The sequence below is a fragment of the Uranotaenia lowii genome, chromosome 2, assembly GCF_029784155.1.
Source record: "Uranotaenia lowii strain MFRU-FL chromosome 2, ASM2978415v1, whole genome shotgun sequence".
Lineage (NCBI taxonomy): Eukaryota > Metazoa > Arthropoda > Insecta > Diptera > Culicidae > Uranotaenia > Uranotaenia lowii.
Window position 1 is genome coordinate 179,467,781 of NC_073692.1, and position 12,612 is coordinate 179,480,392.

At 40.5% G+C, this 12,612-nt stretch overlaps 1 protein-coding gene across 2 annotated transcripts in view; it reads right to left on the reverse strand.

Annotated features, from left to right (window-relative positions):
* Positions 1-1,914: 1,914 nt before the first annotated feature.
* LOC129744920 (putative inorganic phosphate cotransporter) overlaps positions 1,915-12,612 on the reverse strand; it is a 64,441-nt gene continuing 53,743 nt past the window's right edge. For both annotated transcript variants that reach the window (XM_055737676.1, XM_055737677.1), the window contains exons 2-5: positions 4,293-4,921; positions 3,841-4,225; positions 3,539-3,777; positions 1,915-3,472 (exon numbers count right to left, since the gene is read on the reverse strand). In XM_055737676.1, the coding sequence (XP_055593651.1) occupies positions 3,263-3,472; positions 3,539-3,777; positions 3,841-4,225; positions 4,293-4,921 (1,463 nt within the window). In that variant the 3' untranslated portion in view covers positions 1,915-3,262. The remainder of the gene's footprint in view (positions 3,473-3,538; positions 3,778-3,840; positions 4,226-4,292; positions 4,922-12,612) is intronic.

Genomic DNA, 12,612 nt, shown 5'->3' on the forward strand with positions numbered 1-12,612 from the left:
TCTTGGGCTCGAACTCGCGGACATCGGCTCAGAAGACAACAGACTTGCCAACAGAGCTATATCACAAGCCCGTGCCGTCGGAGTGTAGCGTCGATTTTCTCCTGGATCCTGTTCAGGATCACTTTGCAGAGTACTTTGAGGGTTGTACAGATCAACGTTATGCCTCGCCAGTTACCGCACTCTGTCAGGTCTCTGTCAGGATATCGTAGGTCAGGTGACCTGACCTACGATATTGTTTTGCTCGCCCTAAGACAACAAGACATGCAGAGCAAACTCGACGACCTCATCGAAAGCCCCAAGGCAGCAGGTCTCAAAATCAATGCCGAAAAGACCAAGTCGATGAAAATCAATACAGAAAATCGTTCCAATTTAATAGGGCAACAAGTTGAGAAAGTGGAGTGCTTCCAGTATCTTGGTAGCTAGATAACGCTTGATGTTGGTACCCGGAACGACATCGAGACCCGGATCAGAAAGGCCCAATTTGGCGGATACGCCAGATCTCTCTACAAACTAATATCCGAATCTTCAACTCCAACATCAAGTCCGTATTTTTGTACGGGTGCGAACCTTGGTGCACATATGCGGTGACGGTGCGAAAACTGCAAGAATTTGTGAATCGCTGCCTGTGGAGTATCATCCGCGCTTAAAGTTCGACATTCGGGAACGTAAGTGGAGATGGATTGGGCAAATGCTGTGAAGAGATGGGAACGAGATTTGCAGAGAGGCGCTTGAATATTTAGAATCCAGAGGGACAGAAGGAGAGGCAACCCAAGAAATTCGTGGCGGCGAAGCCTAGCCGCTAAAATCCGAACTGTTGACGAGAATTTTGACTGGGACCAAGTGAAGACGCTGGCTCCGGATCGTCAACAGTTGAAGTCTTTTACTCTGTGCGCCAGATAATCGACGTGAGACCAATAAAAAGGAAGAAAAAATGTTTGTACAGGGATATGGCGGAATTAGTCACTCTCCTATCTTTCTTCTAGCCATGGCTACCGAAGTTCATGAGCCGTTTCAAATAAAAAAGGTACGAAAAAAATAACTATTCGCTTCCATCGCCAATTATTGCAGATAAATTGAGGCCCTCAGAACCAAAGGGGTATAAGTGACAAAATGATCGATTTTGAGTTAATAATGCCAAACGATTTTTCATATTAAAAACTATATTTGGTGATTTTTTGAGATTTTTAGAATTTTATTGAAGTACTTTTACGTTTGATACAAAAATAAAAAAAATCGGAAAATATATGGAAAATGACCAAACACAACAAATTAAAAGCGTGTTTTCTCGAAATTAGCTGTTATGCACTTATACCCCTTTGGCTCCAAGGGCCTCAATTTTGGTTACTAAGAAGGCTCTAAAGATGACTAAAAATGCACTCAACGATATTTTTGAAATCAGCGATACTCAGAAGTGTTGCAGAATTTCCGAGCCAAGTGTATCAATCTTGAAGTTTTTAAGGGCTTCGGCCGTACTGTTCACGTTGTGTTCACGTCAGCCATTCGCTGAACTGAACGCCTTCCAAATATTTTTCGAGATTCTGAGTTTGATGGAGAAATATTTTATGATTTAGGCGATATCAAGTCAATCTAATTCCATTTTGGGATTCGAATATGAATTCATGGCTTGCAATACCCATGAAAATTGGTGACGCCATGCTGAAAAACGGTTAATTTACACATTTGGTGAACACCTGCTAAAACGCTTTGAATGAAGAAATACTTAGGTGCCAAAAATGAAACCTACAGAATGGCGTCAATTCCTAGGAAAAAGATGATTTTTCCGTTTTGTTGCCATTGTGAAGTGATGAATTTGATACACATGACGCAATAGAAACAATAAGAAACATCGGAAAGTCAAATAAGCGATCCTGGTTAACAAACTTTTTGGGTTCTTCAAAACAAACAAGCCGTGAATTTCTGGAGACACCTGAAGTTTTATCTACAACTATTTATGTTCAACAAATATTTTATACACGATATGGATTAACTTAAAAATAATTAACGTAAGCACATCACTGGTTAAACAAGCTCATCTCGATCACGATTTTTCCTTAAGATAAGTCAAACGTTGACCATCTCTACTTAGATGAGGAGCATAAAACAGCTCACGCACACGTGTGTCTCCGTTAGATTGTTTTCTACCTATAGTGGCACTTTCGTCTCAAAACATGAAAATGTACATTTTTTCAGTGTTGTATAAACTTAGGGTTTAATAAAAAGACTGCAGTCTTTATCAAAAGTGACTAATTTATGATTTTTTGATTGTAGGCTTACATAACTGTAAGCAGGTTGCAGAAACTGTGACAAAGAAATTTCAAATTTGAGTTTGTTCTTAGACTAAATATTTACAGCTTCAATTTGAACTTATTTGATCGATTTTTTGAAGTTTCCTTTTGTGAATCGCAAGTTTTTGAGTAGCATACAATTTTAGAGTCGGCGCTTTTGTAAACAGATTTTGCTATTTGAAAATATGAATATGATCTCTGAAGCACTATTTGAGAAAATTGGTTAATTAAAAGTTGAATCTTTTATTCAGCAAACAACCATGAAGTTTGAAAATTCTGAGCTCTTCTTTGCTATTGAATGCTTATCGTTGGAGTGAGGATCAGTTTTATAATTTCTTATAACAAAAGTCTGATATTTGATCTTGAATCACAACACGGGGACTCACATCTACATAAGAAAGCATAAATTTGGAAAATTGAAGTTCAAGTTTAGGAATTAACTCGAAAAATCTATTTGATTGAAAATTGGAAGATGAAGGAAACAGTCATAACTAATTTTCTTTGATCGTTACACCCAAATGTAAATTTAATTTTTTTAAGGTTAAGCAAAAATATACCATTTCTGCACTTTTTTTTTATCTTCATGATCTAGATTGAAAATAAATTGAGTTTTGGAGAATAGTTTCTTTACATTTATGATGAGGTTCACCGCAGCCCCTTCAACACTATTTCCAATCAAACTTTCGACGTTTCTTCACTTTTCCTAATAAATTCGGTTTATCTCAACCAGTAACACGCTAGCAAATGCATTTCCGATTACAAATTTATACATCACGGTAACCTAAGATCTAGGGGAGTGACAGTTTTATTCCTCTCGGTGATCGCGAGGAAGACGTCACTCGAAATCATCATCACTTGGTCAGATTTGCACAGCCTCCGACCCAGTCTTTGCGAGCACTCAGTTGCCCTGGAGGGGGTGGCGGGCAACTTCTTCCTGAAATGTTTCCTTCGACTTGCCTTGCGAGGTTCGAAGGGTTTTATTCCTTCCGGTCCGAGTCCTTAATGGCTTCCGGAACATTCTTCTCGCTGTATGTGATCACATCTCCCCCTTCGACAGACTTATTCATCAGATGAGGATTGTTCCAGGGTTGAACTTCTCCGGAGGCCCACGCGATGTATACCAAATTGGTGACATGGAAGATGGCAAAAGTGATCCAGAATACGGTTCTCCATTCGTCGAGAGCGTGCTGTAAAATTAAGAGAAAAAAAATTCAGAAAATAATCAACCAGAAGGTAGTTAAAAAAAAACTTACATTTGGGGTCATAATTCCAACTACATAGGGGGCCAAAATACCGGTGATGGCACCGATTCCATTAGTGATGGCCATCAAGCTTCCAGCATAATTGGGACTCAAATCCAGCGGGTTGACTTTCATTCCCGGGTAGAACGTTCCCATGAAGCCCATAGCTAGGGTAAACATAGCCACTACCAGAGCTCGATCACAACCGGCGTACGAGGCAGCGATGATGAAGCAAGCCGGAGCAGCCGAAGCTAAAATGTAATAGAGGATTTGATGTTACGGAACAAAAAATACAAAATTACAAAGATCTTTACCTATAGACGTAAACAGCTTCCGGCTGAAGGTGATCGAAATCTTTCCGCTAGTGATCAACCAATCTCCGAGAACACCGGTCGAGAGGGAAACGATCCACATCAACAGATAAGGCAGCGAGGAATAAAGTCCATTGTCTTTGATCGAGAACCGCAATACATCGCTCATGTACTTGGGCAGATCGGTAACCATAATGAAGAAGCCCCAATCGTGACCGATTTGAGCACAGATCAAGGCCCACATCGGCACGCTGGTCAAAATGAATCGCCATGGAGTGGCCGGCAGCGTCTTGTCCCGACTCAAGGTTCCCATTTCCTTTTTGAGGTATTCTTTCTCTTCATCGCTGATGAACGGATGCACTTCCGGACTGCTGTAGCAGAGGACCGTCTACAAGGACAATTGAAAAAGAGGTAATTAAAATATTCATTAGACCGAGCCATAAGAAGATACTTACGAAAAGAATGAACCAAATAATTCCCATTCCTCCGAAGAAGTAGAACACCGAAGACCATCCATCAAAGTTGTGCAGCAAAACGCCCGAAAGTAGATTACCCAGAATGGTACCAACTTGACCTCCTCCGAACACCAGCGATCCCAACTTGCTTCGTTCTTTCAGCGGAATCCAGGTCGCAAGTAGGGCACTCAAAGCCGGAAACGTAGTTCCTTCGCCCAGCCCCATCAGCACTCGCAACACAATCAGTCCAGTGGATCCTCCAAATCCGACCACCCAAGGAGTTATCAATGTAAAAATGGCAGTTGACAAAATGCCCAAGCTTAAAGTCCACTTGCCGCCGAACTTCTCGGCCAACATTCCACCCGGAATGTGCGTTATCACATAGCCCCAGTAGAACGACGAAAGTATGATACCTTGCAGTTCCTCGCTCCAGTCGAACTCCCCACCGGTATAATCTTCCGGATTGGCGTCTCCGTCCAGCGGACACACTCCGGATTCGTCGATGTTACCGGCAGTTTTGTTCACCATCTCGGTGATGGCGATCGATAGCGAGATGCGCATCGTGTAGGCATTGAGGATGGCTAGAAAGCCGAAGATGGCCAGCACGACCCGCTGCGGTATGATGAAGACTGTAGGGGAAAGAGATAAATTGAAAGGTATTAACAGTTTATTGATTACAGTGTCTGGTACAAACACATTATTTCACTTAACGCTAATGTACCAATGTAACGAAAATTGTAAACTCTCCTGAATATGAAGGAATGCAAAATATCTCTACGGAGAATAAAAAGATTGTAAACTCTACGGAGTATAAACGGATACGCTGGTCATATAGTCTCAGTAACTGGACCATAATAAGAACTAGACGATAAGGCAGTTCCGAGTCGTGCTAAAAATAGCATCGGCGAGTAGAAATAAAAGGAAGAAAAGAATATGAAATTTAATGTTATGTGCAGATTTTCAGTGGGAGTTGTCTTGTTGTTGGATGTCAAATGCCAGGAATCTGTTTTTTTTTTTGTTTGGGAGTGACCACTGCAGCCAGTTGTTAGATCTCTTGTAGCATTACCCCGCGTTATTTTTTTTACTATATGCTTCCAGATACACAACATCTATTGCTAAGTGCCAGGTGAACACTGGTTGAGCATTTGATGAGTACATACATTTATTAGATCCTAAGTGCAACCTTACGTTACCTTAACCCACCAGTGGCTGATAGGTCTTTCGACCCGAGTCGGAACGGGAATTTTTTTTTAAGAAGATGGACTTCAAACCATAACAGCCGGGTGTTTGCTGCCGTGAGTGGGTTTGTCCCACTAAAACCACCTTGGGCTTCGTATGCCAGATGTGCCCCTTGGTTTCACCCTATGATACTACATCAAGGGGTAGGCTGTGCTCATGCATTTATACATCTCACCCTTTTCCTCTTTCTCATTTTTGGTCTTTCTTCATTATCATCTTTCTCCTTTTCTCTATCGCCAACTTCAGACTGGTACGGGAGACCCCGAGACGTGTGCCGGTTAGGTAACGCTTTCATAGTAACTCACGCCTGTCACAGCATCCACTATCCCGGGGACCTAGAAACGTGTGCCGATTTGGTAACGCTTTCAAAGTAACTCGCGCCCGTCACAGCATCCTCTCCCGCAGGATATCTAACCACCAAGGCATGGCCAATTGAGAAACTACCCAGCTAGAATCCCGTCACGACCTCCCCGAATGGTATCTCCGCTTCCTTTTGCTGGAGGAAAGATCGTAGCTGAGTACGTGAAACCTTTGAAGTCCCACCACACGTATGAGTCCAGATTAGGGTTATACCGCGCCCTAAGATCGCCTTGCTTTTGAATTGTCGTGTCATACGAGGCCCAAGACCTTCCGTTAGCTTGTCAAATTTGGTTGACTATCTCGCTCTCTCCGTTCATTATCTTTCCTGATTCTCATTAACTCGCACATGATTTGCAAGATTTCGTCGACTATAACACGCCACGACTGTTCGTCGCGACACATTTCACTCACAATAGTTTCAGTGATCAAATTTTGAAGTTGTTGACGCCTTGAAATGAACCTGGGGTAGACAAAGATAGCATGTTCTGCCGATTCCTCCGTATCTACCCATTCCGGGCAATAAGGCGAGCTGATAAGCTTGAACCGATGAAGGTATTGCTTAAAGCACCCATGACCCGAAAGAAACTGCGTCAGGTAGAAGTTGACCTCTCCATACTTCCGATTTACCCAGTCTGAAAGTCGCGGAATTAGCTATGCGTCCATCTTGCGTTGTTTGATGCGTCCCATTGCTCCTGCAACTTGAGCATTGACGCTGCTCGTTGAATTTTACGTACTCTCATAAAAGCTCTTGCATTGTAAAACTCAATATATTCCGCCAGAGTTATATCGATGGGAATCATGCCCGCGATGGCAAAAGCTGCATCTGCTGATATGGTTCTGTATGCACAGGAAACTCGCATGGCTATCAGCCGATGTGTGCTGCGTAATTTGAATCTGTTGCGCTCTACCTCTATCGTGGAGCTCCAGGCCGCTCCACCGTATCGTAGTTTGGACAGTGCTACGCTCGCAAGTAGACGTCTCTTGCTACTCTTTGGACCATGGCAGTTCGGCATAATCCAGGCCAATGAATCGATGACTTTCGATGCACTTTCACAACAGTATTTGACATGTGCACCAAAACTTAAGCGATTGTCGACCATTACTCCAAGGTATTTCAGCTGCTGTTTCGAAGATGTCGTGTGCCCTCCAACAGTAATCTCCATGTGCGGCACAACTCTTTTATTGGTCACGAGCAGAACTTCGGTTTTTTGGTGAGCTATCTGAAGCTTAACTCCTTCCATCCAGATGCCAACCCTTTCTACGGACACCATTGCAAGGACTTCTACCTCCTCGATTGTTTGGCCGGTGATCATGAGCACGATATTGTCAGCAAATCCGACTACACGCCTGAACGCCTGCTGGTAGTTTCAGCGTTATCACCTCATTGTACATGACATTCCAAAGCACAGGTCCTAGTATGGAACCCTGTGGAACACGCGCTGTTAGGGCAATAGATCGTAACCCAGTTTCGGTTTCGTATGTCAGGATTTGATTTTCGAAGAAGCTTCCTATTATCCTGCAGAGGGTATTGGAAACACGCATCCTGTGAAGTGCTTTGGCAATCGCTTCTCAGCTGGCATTGTTTAAGGCATTCTTAACGTCGATTGTCACAATAGCGCAGTGACGAACACCTGTCCGCTTCTTTTTATATGCGCGCTTCGCGTGCTCTGTCACCATTCGGATGGCGTCCACCGTAGATCTCCCTTTTCGAAAACCGAACTGTCTGTTCGACAGTCCACTTTAGCCTTCTGTGTTGATAATAAGTCTGTTAAATATTATCCTCTCCAGTAGCTTACCAAGGGTGTCCAGCAGACAAATGGGTCTGTATGATGATGGATGCCCTGGAGGTTTTCCAGGTTTTGGTAGTTGCACCAACTTTGCCGTCTTCCACGAAATTGGAAACGAACCCTCGTCGAGACACTTTTGTAGCACCACTCTGAAAGTATCCGGAATGGTCTGTATCGCCACCTTCAGCACTGCATTTGGGAATCCGTCCGGACCAGGGGCCTTATTCACCGCAAGTTTCTTAGCGATTTCCCCAAGTTCTTCGTTCGTTACTGGCTCGATGTCGTGGGCACCCGCGTCATACGGGGTAAGTGGCCACGGCGTCGGGCCATGCTGCGGGAAAAGATGTGCAACGATCTCTCTCAGTTTATTCGGACACTTTTCAGTCGGCGACCTTGGGCCACCGAATCTCGCCAGTGCAACTTTATAGGCTCTGGCATAACGCTCTGTAGCAGTTCTCTTTGCTTGATTTAATAGCTCGCTTAAGTGCCACCCTGGCTGCTCGGTAAACGGCACCTCTCGTTTCTCTATCGGCTTCATTTCTCGCCCGTTTAGCTCGTCGTCTGGCTTTTAGACAGCTAGTACGAAGCTCAGCTATTTCTGAGGTCCACCAGTACCTAAGCTAGTCGTCGCCACCACTTCGGTGTATTCCTTCGAGGCATGGTCTTGTCGCACACCGCTACCATCATTTTCGTCAGCTGCTCAGGGTGTAAATGACAATAAGTTTTTTGTCAGGTTAGTTTCAATCACTCGTTACAGCATTTGAGAAAAATGCTAATCACCTCTCCTTCCTTCCGTCGCTTGAAACTTTCCAGGCCGGCAAAGTTGCTTCCGGTGGTTAGTGATCCGTTTGGTTGCCGGTGCAAGCTAATTTCAAATACAAAAGATGCTTGATCCGTACGGTAAACTCAGTGTAAGTATCTAGTCTCAACCACACTCTAGAGTTCATGCAAATGCCCTTCTTCCCGCAGCGGGATCTTGAACGGATCCACAATGTCCGCAAACAGCCGCCGGGCTAAAAGCAGGAAAAACGAGTGCAGTTTTTTTTAATAATTTTATTATGTGTCAAAATATAATACATGTACCAAAAAAATTGAAACAAATTGGCCAATGTTTGCAGAAAATGTAAGTGTGTTCATACAAAAAGAAAGTCTTGAGAATTGATTTGTAACCAGAAAAAAACCACTTCTGATATCTTGCAAATCTCGAAAGAAGCCTGTCACGAGCTCACAAGAGAATTACAAAACTCCCTGCAATTCACAGGAGAAAATCGTTTTGAAGCTTCAGTTTAATTTGACAGATGTTTTCCTGTGCTTTTTTTCTGTCCCGAAATCGTCCTGTTATTTCAGCTGTTGAAAATATAGGCTGAAATCGTCCCAACCACAGGAGAAAAGATTAACTGTATAGGGAATAGGAATGGTTAGAAGAATTGGATATAAATAATACTATAGATCATTAAGCTGCATTGAGCGTGAGTAAAACGGATTAGGTCAAACCAGTTGTCCATTAATCTTCGATAGTTGCATGCGTGTAAGTGAACAAAAATGAACTCCTGAGTGTCGTATCCTAAGCAAATAGTATTATTAGGATGATGCTTGCGGTGGTTGTGATGTGTGTCTCTGCATGTGTACGTGAAGCTGGTCTTTGGAACGATAAGAGGAATGTTGAACAAGGCAGTTAAGAAAAGACTTTTGATGACGATAGACGCGTGAAAAAAATGGAACAAATTTGAACGAATCAAAATGTGTTCTCCAGAGCCTGTCCGGGCACTACAATCCTACAACGTATGTTCCCTTGAAAGGTCCATCCATCTGTAAGAACTCAAACGTACAAACTTCCAGAAGTGGCTACTAGCATGCTTGGAATGCCTAAACAGTGCTTAAACCGCCAACCTCGAGAACAAGTAAAATGTATATGTTTTTCAAAACGCTATAAAAAGCTTTTGCCTAAATTACATCCAGTATAGATTCTTGCATATTTTACAAATTTTGCTCCATTTGGAAAATTTCAGAAATATCACGCAAAAGGAAATGATTTATCTCTTCCAACTAATATATGTACGTCAATTTTTTCAACAATTTTTTGAGGGAGAAATTTAACCATTTTGGTAGTTCTTGAGCATTAACCACAAAACGGTTGAAAAATTATACAGCTATTTTGAATGTTATCGTTGGCGGAGCCGAAGCTGTTCCACTTTTATTTTGTTCTCGCGCAAATAAAAAAAGTTTATAAGTTAATTCGTGTTTAATGTGCTGATAAATCGGGAGAACGAGTGATTTTGAACGGAATGGTAATAATCTTAACTTAAATTTTCTTCTTATATGAAGATCCCAACTAAACAAAATGAAAATCAAATATCAGTGCACCTCATAGATGAATCCGATGATTCCGCTATCTGACCGGTTCCAGTTTTAGTGACAACAACTAGCTTAGGAGGAATAGGAGGATAAAAACAACATCAGGAACTACGGCGTGATAATGCGAAATGGTAGTACGATCATGTTCTGTAACTTTCAGATGGGGTTGGAGCCGGTCGGACTCCCCGGAGAACACCACCCACCGGACGTGGTGAAATTGCGGTCAATCTGGGCTACAGCTGCCTCAACAGTTAAGAGGAATCGGTAATGGTTTGACATACGTATTTCTGAAAGTTTATCGTTTAATATAATTGATTTGATTTTAGCCTGTCAGAATTCCAACGTTGAAGTATTCCTTCGTCAGCGAGCAGTTGACATCTGGTTCTGGCTATTCCGCTAGGACTATGTCTTAGAAGGATCTACACAATGTTGCCAAATTATTATACATGGAACCATTTCCGATGCTGCTCCGGTCTTTCGTTGATTTTTGATCGTGGAGAAACTTCACCCCCGCTTCTATTACTGCTAGCAGGTGATCTCTTATATGATAAAATGCAATTAAAACTATGTTGAAAACATGTTTTTATTTAATTTTTATCCTCAGAACTTTAACCCGGTAAATATATAAATTTCTGGATGTTTGAAAATCGTATTTTTTCAATCACAGACGTAAGGAAACAAAAAACCATTAACCATTCTGACAGCTTTAAAAAATAACAATTTTCCGAGTTCAGCGCTCTTTTTGGTTACGGTTAAAAAATAACCATATTTCAACTTCTCCCTGAAAAGTCATTTTATGGGTTCTCATGGAGAAGTCATTAAATGACATAACGCGGAAAAAGGTCAAATATGGTTATTTAAGAACCATAAATGGTTAATAAAAAAAGAGCGTGTAGGGCTCTTGCTACACACTCATACAAGAGGTCTGTTGGGCACACATAAGAGATTTTTATATGCGACAAAAGCAAAATTCAACTAAAATGTGGTTTTTTCCTGGAATATAAGCGCGTTTTCTAGATAGAAAATCAGTACGAAACCAAGCAGAGCAAAATTGAAAAAAAAAGAAATTGTCTTTGCTAGGCACTAGAAAATCGCGTGACTACAATAGTCATTTAGTCAATTTTATGATCTCCAAATACAAAAAAAAACTACCGCCCTAGATTTGATAACTGTATTGGAAAAGCCATTTATAAAAAAGATAAAAACGTATTTGATTTATTTTATAATCATTGCACATTTTGTACGTTGAAATTTTACTACAAAACTCGTTCTTCTGAGAGATTTGTCAATAACAAACGGGTTCTAGTTCAACTCCACTACCCATCTGTAAACTCCGAGTAGCTTTTCATTATTGAAGTATGTACAGTACATATATCAATTCAGAACACGTTGCCAATTAAATATATTTGAATTTGGTTTAATTTTTATAAATATACCTTTTTCTGTTAGCAAAAGTTTCGAAATAACAAATTGGACAAATTTACATAACTTTCGATGTTTTTCATATTTTGCAAAAGTTATTAAATTTTGATGGATTAACGAAATTTTTGAAATAAAATTCAAGTTACGAATGGTTAAAGTTGTCGTAAAATTAAAATTTTAATTATGATGTTGATATGATTCGGTGATTTTTTTTACGATTTTTAAATGATTTTGATACGATTTGACTATCTTTCTAAGGCTATCCCAACTCCTCAATATTAAAACTGGAGTCCGCTTGAATTCTCTTCATACCAATGATATGTAGTCAAAAAAACCTAATCGGAAAACTTTGAAAATGTGTGATGGAATTTACAGATAATGTGTCAATTGCCGTAAAGCTTTGATAGTTTAAAAGTTTTAATTTAATAAATAATAATAATTGGCATTTCGGTGAAGTATGAATTCTAAAAGGAAGAACATCAAATGGAGGCAATGAAAATAATCTTGGCTAAAAGCACCATTCATACTTTTTAATTTAATCTATCCGTCTATAATTTTCATTACATTCATTTGATATTTTCCATATTAGAATTTATACTTCACTGTAATACCATTCATCATTAAATAATAATCATAAATTAGCGCTAATAATCTGCCAACGCCTAGTTTGAAAAATTGTAATTATAATTGTTTTTGTACCCAATGACTGTAACCTTTTTTTTTAAATTATACGAGGCGCTCAGAGCCAAAGGAGCAAAAAAAGATCGATTTTGAGTTAATAATGCCAAACGGTTCTCCATGTTTAAAATTGTATTTGGTGATTTTTTAAAGATTTTTAAGAACAATATTCCCATCCTTTTAGGTTCGAAAGAAAATTCCAAATGTTCGAAAAATGAACGGAAAATGGACAAACACAACAGTTGAACTGCAAGTTTTCTCGAAATTAGTTTTTACACAGTTTGACGGTAAAACTTTTACCCCTTTCGCTTATATCAATTCAAAGAGATTTTCAGATCTATGTTCTGAACTTTGTTAGTGTAGATTCAGATTACATTTTGTCAAGTACTTTTTACCTCTTCGAGTGTTAATCGCTTGCCAAATCTGGCCGAAACTTTAAAGATTCTTGGTTTGATCTACGGAAATATACGATCTCAGTG